General features: G+C 51.9%; 1 protein-coding gene across 1 annotated transcript; it reads left to right on the plus strand.

Moving 5' to 3' along the window:
- Positions 1 to 3,171: 3,171 nt before the first annotated feature.
- Positions 3,172 to 8,650, plus strand: LOC111724023 (CMRF35-like molecule 2). Its single transcript, XM_023511248.1, has 4 exons — positions 3,172 to 3,498; positions 5,989 to 6,345; positions 6,894 to 6,963; positions 8,365 to 8,650. Exons 1-4 carry the CDS (start codon positions 3,345 to 3,347, stop codon positions 8,489 to 8,491), a joined length of 708 nt encoding a protein of 235 aa, XP_023367016.1. The 5' UTR covers positions 3,172 to 3,344; the 3' UTR covers positions 8,492 to 8,650.

Consider the following 8,650-nt stretch of genomic DNA (forward strand, 5'->3'; position numbering starts at 1 on the left):
AAAGAAAAAGCCTTAAAGCATCCTTGTCTTCTAATGGCATTGTCTAAGTTTCTGGGGGTTGGGGGTTGTGTGCACCTATGTCTCTCTCTTTATGTCTCTCTTTTTGAATTTCAAAGAAGGAAACAGTTTTAGGGAAATTTCTTTCTTTCTTTTAAAGAGAACAAGAAAGTATATACAACATTGAAAAAAAAAGGCCTTAAATCAGAATATGTTAGACGTCACAGGTGATCCACTAAGAGATCGCAAAGACAAGAGGCATCTCAGCATTCTGCCCGGTAGGTCTGGGCCCCACGGTCGGATTCCGCACCTGAGCCTCATGCTGGCTGCATGGGCGCCTGGCACGTTCCTGCCGGCAGGCGGGTGGGGGCAATGAATCAGTAAGTCATTGTGTTTCTACCAAATTCCTCCCTCAGTCTACCTTCGATAGAACAGGAAATTTGCCTTGGTTTCTCAATATTTTATAGAGGGTACTGCCTTTCAGAAAGAAGAACTGGGTCTGGAAGAGAACTTTTAAAAAGTATTGGAAAATAGGACAGTTTTAAAGTGAGTGAAAACAGTAATAAAGCAGAGGAAAAGGACGGGGGTACTGGGGATGGGGGGGTGTGGGCGGCAAGCACTTTGTTGCCTCGTAGTGCACTTTGTATGGGAGGACGAGGAAGGCCCTTCTGATGTGGCGACATGTATGGCAAAAACCTGGAGGAATTGGAGCAAGAGAACTCTAGGCAGGGGGAAGAGATGGTGCGAAGGTCCTGAGGGGGAGCTGGAAGCAGAGCCCTGACCACGCTCCTTCCTGCTCAGGAGGCTTCCTAGGTTCCCAGCAGATTTTTCCTCCTCCAGTCCCCATGCCCTGGAGGACACATCCGAAGAATTTTCACATCACAGTCCCCTCTGGCCAAGGGTGGCTCAGGGTAGGTCTTTCGCATGTCCACCCAAAGCCTTCCTACAGAGTGCTCACTTTTTGTCCACACTGTGCTGTTCCTGGACAAGCCCAGTGTCCTGACAGTGACACATGTCATACAGTTTAGCCAAGAGACAAAGAGGTAAAGTGTTCAGATTTGGATAAAGCAGAATTCCACCACCATAGAATGTTTTCCTGGGATATAAGAATATATTGAGAATTTTACCAGGAGACATACGTTTGTATTTACATCAAGGAGTATAAGGTTTGTTTGAAGTGAGTCAGCAGCAGTTGGAGAGTTTCAAGGAAGGGTGACCATGTGGCCTGGCAGCTGTTTGTTAAAGTGCAGTCTAGCCAGAGACAGCAGGGACAAAAGCCAGACTGGGGAGCCCAAGAGGGAGTCCCCCTGGTCATCAAGCAGTAAGAGGTGGGGGGAGGGAGATGGAGAGCCTTGGGCAGAGCCGAGGGACTCAGAGTAACGCAGTAGCTGGGGTGTGAGAAACTGGATGAATAGAGAATGGCACCCAGGTGACAGTGTAACAGAGACAAAGGCCCGAAAGAGGGCAAAAGTATTTTCTGTCTCTTTGAAAGCCCCTCACCCTTTTTGAGAATTAAAACCTGTATTCCTGCCCAGAGCCAGTGATCAGAGGGGCATGGGAGTGTCCTTTGTTCTTTGTCCCACAAGAGATGGCCCAATGGAACCGTCCAGGCAGAAGTCACGAAATTGTCTCCATGGGAGATGGGACGGATCAGAACCATCAGCTACAGTAGACCCTCCGTAGCTGACCTCCTGTTTAAGCTGACCTAATTTTCACGGACTGGATGTGCACCCCATGTACATATCAGTCCAGCAGGCCTTGTTTCTTATGGTGACACCTCCGAATGTTGACCAGTATGTGACAGTCCCTTTGGTGATCACCGTACAGAGGTTCCACTGTAGAGTTAAATAGCAAACAGCCCGAAGCTGAAAGCCCTTTACAAACTCTGTATTCCTGCTTATAGCTGGGGTGGCACGTGGGGTAGCCGTCACTGCAGCTGCCTCCCCGAACAAGCCTCTTCCTGGGGATTGAGAGCTGAGGGTGTGAATACCTCGGTCTGGCCTGTTGCCACCAGGCAGTTGATGATGAAGGTGGAGCTGCCTGAGCCACTGAGGCCAAGAGTGCTGGGAACCCCCAGCCTCCAGGAAGGGGAGACATCCAGCCCCTGCCTCTTATTCCACACATGCCACATACATCTTCCCACACCACACCCATCATACACATGCCACCTGCACACAGTACACACACACCACACCACACATACACCACACACACCACATACTACATCACATACCGCATAGACTGTACTGCACCACACCACGTATGTACGTCTGTCCCACAGGAGCATACCACGTCACACCACACATGCACACACAGCACCCGCACACCCCACACACATGCACACACCACACATACACACAAATATGAGGGCTCCACATGCAGCAAAAAATGAACAAGCAAGAAATACATTTACTCATCAAAGCGATGTTTTGATAACTGAATCCCAGCTTTTTAGAGGCTTCTCGTTACATGGGTCTGGGTTCTTGGTCAAGGCATTCTGAGTCTGCGTCTGAGCTTGTGAGTCCTCCACGGCTATGTCACATCTAGTGGGCATGTTTCTGCCCAGGTAACCTGAGTTACCTTTAGATACAGTGAAACTTTTAAGGTATGTGTGAGATAGTCTCGGGGAGAAGAGAGCACCACACAGCCTAACGGGAGGCTTGGGGATGGTGTGTGATGCTCTGTGTGATGCCAGATCTGTGGGACCCGGTCAGGGGCTCATGATCATGATGGGAACTTCTCTGATCTGGTGAGGTCACAGAAAGAGTGGAAGCTGTGAGATCAGAGCCCCCACGGGTGTACCAGCCTCACATCTGAACCATGGGGGTTGTAAGGCCAGTATTAGGGGTTTGTCCCCACCCCTGCACGGTGCAGTCACACTGGGCCCCTATGTTTAATGCTCCACTGTGGCCATCATGTAATGCTTAATATTTTTGGAACAAGGGTCCTACCTTTTCATTTTGCACTGGACCCTTCAAATAACTGCTCTCATCTAGGCAAGGCTGAGCTGTGCCCGTGCCATGCAAGACTGCTCATGTGGCCACAGAGAATTGGCCGGCCGTGAAGGGGGGACCTGCCCAGAGAATCTAGATGGCAGTCAGCCCAGGCTCACTGCTGCTCTGGGCTGAGCTGTGATTTGGAGAAGGGCAGCCTGTGGCTATGGGTATTGGCAGGGACATGATCTTCTCAGAGAACAAAAATGGGAACTGCGTATGCAAATATATCTTAGGACAAACTTTAACAAGCTTCTAACATCATTTTTGACTGGTCACATGGTACTCTGACCAGCTCTGAAAACAGAACCCAGAAGAGGCTGGAGAAGGAAATGAGAGGAGCCCAGAAGGCAGATGAGAGCACAGCACGTGGGGGCGGGGGTGCTGCTCTGTGGGAACAGGCTCCAGCCTCAGGCCCAGTCTCTGCCCTCCGCCAGGCCCCGTACCAAAGAGATGTCCCAGGGGGTTGTGGGGCTGCCTGTGGCTCTCCTCCTTCTCTGCATCCCAGGTGAGTGGGGTGGGCACTGGTTGCAGTGAGTCTGCTCCGCTGGTCAGAGCGAGGAAGGTGCGTGGAAAGGGTTGGGGGATGAAATGATACCAGGGCAGATGGAGCAGGATGCGTGTGCATGCTCACCACCAGGGCGACAGGGTAGGCTGCTTCCCACACAGTAAGCCCTGCGGCTTTATCATCACCACCATCAATACCGAGTTCAGAAACACTGTCTGGATAGATCAGGGGAAAGGGAAGTGGAACAGAAAACCAGGATTTACTGGAGTAATCACTGGATGACATGTCTTTCCCCCATTATCTAATTTAACTCTTGTTGCAATCCTTATTAAAACAAGAGACTTATACTCCAAGAATGCAAATAACTTAGATCAAACAATTCATAAAATGCTCAACCAAGTGTTGAACCAGAATACTTTTATTTCCAAGACATCTATTTATTTATTTATTTATTTTAGAGGGAGGGTTTCACTCTGTTGCCCAGGCTGGAGTGCAGTGGCATCATCACAGCTCACTGCAGTCTTGAACTCCTGAGCTCTTGTGATCATCCTTTCTCTCAGCCTCCCAAGTAGCTGGGACTGCAGGTGCATACCACCTCGCCCAGCTAGTTTATAACACTTTTTGAAGAGGGGTGTTTCACTATATTGTCCAGGCGGGTCTTGAATTCCTGGTCTCAAGTGCTCCTCCCACCTTAGCCTGCCACAGTGCTGAGGTTACAGGCGGGAGCCACCTGTGGCCCACCTCTCCTTTTATAATACAATGTCAATTTCTGTTGACTCAGGGGCTAAGCTTGGATTTATATCAGAGTAATGAGAGGCTCTGTGGTGGGACTCAGTGGGTCCCCCACAATGTTTTCCCACCCATACCTTAAGGACCTAAAAGAAAAGACAAATTTGGAGTCCTGGCCTGAGGTCCTGGGAGACATGGAGAACAGTGCCCTGGGGAGCCTGAGCCCAGAGCAGCGGCAATTATAAGAGAGGGCTCAGTTCTGCCACCCTCTCCACCCCTTCCACACTCATGGGCTTGTGCTGAGGGGTCCTGGGGTGGGGATAGCAGTGAGCTCCTGAGAACGGGACTCCTGAGCACTGCTGACCTTCGGCTGCCTTGTATGACCTTGAGCAGTATCCCTGGCCTCTGCTCACTAGATGCCAGCAGCAATCTCACGCTCCACATTGTGACAAAGAAAAATGTCTTCTGTCATTGCCAAATGTCCTCTGGGGAGCAAACCACCTCCAGTGGAGAGTCACTGCTCAGAGGGTATTGGCAAGAGAGGGGATCAGCATTCTGATGCAGAGTCAGCCCAGGGGCCATGTGAGCTTACTTTCTGGGAAATAAAGTGAGAAAATGTGAGACAGTGGAATGAAGAAGCAAATGATAAGGTTTTTCTTTTAATAAAAAGATAGCCAAAGTCTCAGCAGAAGTGGATGGTAATCTATCGCCTGGATAGGTGGATGGATGGATGACGGGCAGGTAGATTATAGCCACAATTACTTTTCAGGGGTTTAGTATTTTGCCAAGACCATTTCTCAGTGGTCCTTTCGTCCTGGACTAACCCCCTCCCTGCGGAGAGCAGATCAGAAAGCGGCTGTTTAGGACAGTGAGGCTCTCCTGGCAGGAAGCAGAGAGTTTATGGGGCGGGTCCTAATATGATAATTTGGGACTAGAGCCTCCAGAATAGATGGACGGATGAGGGGGGGATCACTGAAGGGTCAGTGATGTCAAAATCTTGGTGGAGCAGAGGACGTGGGGCAGAGGCCCGGGATGTGCCGAGGAGGGTGCAGGAGGGAAGGAAGCTCTGCTGGGTCGCCAGTGTGGTGCCAAGCCCTGTGGGTGTCAGGCGTGGCATATGGGGCTGCAGGAGTCTGTCTCAGGAGAAAAATCCAGGTGTGAATGCCCTTGAATTGCCACCTAGGAAAGCCCATTTCTAAACACCCTTTTTGTATTCCCATGGGCAAACCCCCTTCCCTCTGTCACCCAGACCCATGAGCGGGAGGCTTCATCTATGCTGGCAGAACTGTGAGCATGAGGCCCACATAGGACCACTCGGGAGGGGCAGTGCCAAAAGCCCGAGGCCTCCTCCTTGCCCTTCAGAATGACCTTCATCTGGTTTTGCCTGCAGAAACCATTCTTATTTCCTGTTTCCTGTTCCAGCCATCTCTCCATCCGTTCATTCATTTATTTGAAGTGGCTTCGCTCAAGTCCTGGTGACAGATGGGGGCAGGTGTCTCTTCTCAAGAGTGACCCTCCTAGGAGACCCAGAACTTGTCTGAGGCCCCCAGAGTTATCCTCTTCCCCTAATCCTCTAAGATGACTGAGCACACCCGGGGGGCGTGGCCTCTCGAGTCTCAGGGTCCCACATAGGGCTTGTCTCACTGGTGCCTGATGCCTCCCTCTCCTCTCCTTGAGGCTTTCCAGGGACCTGACACCCAAGATCCCTCTGGTCCAGAGTCTTCAGGGTGGAGACAGGGGAACCTGACCTGTGTTTTCTAGGCTGCCTGCCTCTGATCTGCTCCAGCCCCGTGATGGGCACTGTGGGGGAATCCCTGAGTGTGCAGTGTTGGTATGAACAGAAATATAAGATGTTTAAGAAATACTGGTGCAGACAACCCTGCTTGCCACTTTGGCATCAAGTTGTGGAGACCAGAGGGTCTGATGGAGAGGTGAGGAGTGGCCGAGTGTCCATCACAGACCATTCTGGGAATCTCACCTTCACCGTGACCATGGAGAACCTCACGGCAGATGACGAGGGCAAATACAGATGTGGGATTGCGACGATCCTGAAGGAAGAGGGGTTCCACGGCTTCCTCCCGGACCTCTTCTTCCAGGTTCAGGTGCTTGTTTCCCCAGGTGAGAGCCTCCTTTCTTTGGCACGAGGGGAGAAGGAATCTGAACTCCTCTCTACAGAGCAGCCGAGGAAACTGGCCCAGGAGAGAAGAGCGGGGCCTGGTGTGTGCTCATTGTGTTGTGTGATGTGTGTGAAGGTGTGTGCAGTGTGAGATCGTGTGCAGGTGAGAGTGGGTGTGTGCTGGGGTCGGGCAGTGGTGGTGTGTGGATGCGCTGGCAGGGGCAGAAGTTGGGACTGAGGTCTCTTATACCGACCTGCTTTCAGTGCGACAGGGAAGTACTTAACGGGAGCAGGTGGTGATTCTCCTGTCTTGGGTTCTTAGATGTCCACCTGACCTCTGGTCAGAGCTCCTGGGGGGTGGGGCAGATGGGATGCCTATTACTCTGTTCAGCTATGGGGAGATGACAGTCCCAGCATATCCATCTAGCTGCTTCCCTGAGTATTCTCTGCTATGTGACATCAGAGCCATGCAGCTGCCAGGTACCCCAGTAGGGGAGAGTCAAGGACAGGGCACTGAGCCTCTGTTCTTTACCTTTAACCTCCCCCACAGCCTTCAGCACTGAGAGCTCTGCAAGGGCACCTGGGTCTCCCAGGAGCAACAGATCAAGCCAACGCCAAGGGTAAGGTGCACATGTCCCAGTGTCCCAGCACCTTCTACCACTAGCACAGCTTCTGTCCTGGGCCGGGTGGGACTTCCCTCAATCATTCACTTTCTCAACAAACATGCATTTGTTATGTGCCAGAAATGGATTCAGTGAACAGGCAAGGTCATGCTCTCAAGGACATTGCAAATAGGTAGATTTAGACAATGGCCAGAAGGTTGGATGGAGAGATGGAGTTGATAGACGACAGAGATATCTAGAGCTATGCAACAGAGATCAACAGATGGACAGATGATAGCAGAGGAAAGATGTCTGTGAATGATCATGACTGTGGAGGGAGAAGCAGGTGTCGAGGGACAGGGTGGTGGGGTGTGTGGGGGGATGGTGGGACACAAGGACGGCTGCCTAGAAATTCAAGATGGAAACAAAGAACAAAGGGACTGTCTTAGTTTGGGTTTTCCCCAAATTTAGTCCTGAGATGGGGATTGAGGAGCAATTAGTTTGCTGAGAGGTGATCCCAGCAGTGCAGTGAGGGGAATGGAGAGCCAGGGAAATGTGCAGCAATGAAGGAGTAATTGCTGTAGTGACTGGTCCCTCAGTCATGCTGGGGACCCTGTGGGACACTGCCGAGAACACTCCTCAGAATTGGAGAAAGAGTCTTCCAGGCAGAAGGCACACATGGGGGAACGAAATCTGTGGCGCATCTGGCCAGGTCTGTGCAGGCAGCCAGGCACAAGCAGGCAATGTGAGCTTGAGGTGGGAAATCCTGGGTGGGTCCAAGACCATCTGCAGCTACCAGGAGCTCAGGTGGGCAGAGGAGCAGGGCACCAACAGGTGAGCTGCAGGGGCTAATCTCAGAGGGGACAAGGGCTTGTGTCAGCCAAGCCCTGTGGGTGGGTGGAGGCTGGGAAGGTGGAGAGATTGCACAAAGAGCATTTGAGGAGCAGGATTGGGGACAGCGTATGGGGACCTGTGGGGTGAGGGATTGCCGGGAGTTGAGCTTGGAGAGGTCACTCCTTGGGTTTGAGGTTCTTAAGCAGTTTAAGCAAAAGAGCAGGTCTCATGGTCATATTTAAGGATAGGTCGAGACTTATTTGAGTGAGGAATGGCTGTAAGGGACTCCCTTATCCTCAAAGTTGTTCCCAGTAAGAGCTGAGTTCCTGCCGAATGCTGAGGGCGGAGGGCCCAGTTCAGAAGCCTGTTTCCAGGAGTCGATTTCTGCCTCAGCTCCCACCTCTCCCTTCTCCTTTCCTCACCACTGTGCCCTCCTGTGTCTGCTGGGTCCCGACACAAGGACAGAAGCCTGTGACCCTGAGCACGGGGCTGCCCAGTCCTGGTATCTGGAGCCCAGGGGGAGGTGGGGAGAGACAGAGCCTGGGACTCCCCAGCTCAGTGCCGGTCACTCTGTCCCTCTCACAGGTCCCTGCTCGGCAGCGTCCATTTCCTGCTCCTGGTCTTCCTGAAGGTGCCTGTCTTCCTGAGCATGCTGGGTGCTGTCCTCTGGGTGAGCAGGCCCCAGAGGGCTCCGTGGACAGAGTCAGCCTGACCAAGTCAAGCGGAGCTCCCACACAGGTTGGCACCCTAACCAGAGGCACAGACCCTCAGACTGTGCAGAAGGAAACCCTGACCCTGAACTTCATACTCCATTTTATTGATGGATACTTTTTTAAAACCTTAAAATTAAAAAAAAACCATAATCCTGTAC

This window comes from Otolemur garnettii, unplaced genomic scaffold (assembly GCF_000181295.1).
Source record: "Otolemur garnettii isolate 467f Iridium unplaced genomic scaffold, OtoGar3 scaffold00018, whole genome shotgun sequence".
NCBI classification, from domain to species: Eukaryota; Metazoa; Chordata; class Mammalia; order Primates; family Galagidae; genus Otolemur; species Otolemur garnettii.

What these genes read in the sequence shown, in the direction of transcription:
- LOC111724023 (XM_023511248.1), top strand. Translation starts at nt 3,345, where the DNA reads ATGAGAGCACAGCACGTGGGGGCGGGGGTGCTGCTCTGTGGGAACAGG. An exon ending in TCAGGTGCTTGTTTCCCCAG is followed by an intron (nt 6,346 to 6,893) that starts GTGAGAGCCTCC and finishes CCTCCCCCACAG; the next exon opens with CCTTCAGCACTGAGAGCTCT. An exon ending in AGATCAAGCCAACGCCAAGG is followed by an intron (nt 6,964 to 8,364) that starts GTAAGGTGCACA and finishes TCCCTCTCACAG; the next exon opens with GTCCCTGCTCGGCAGCGTCC.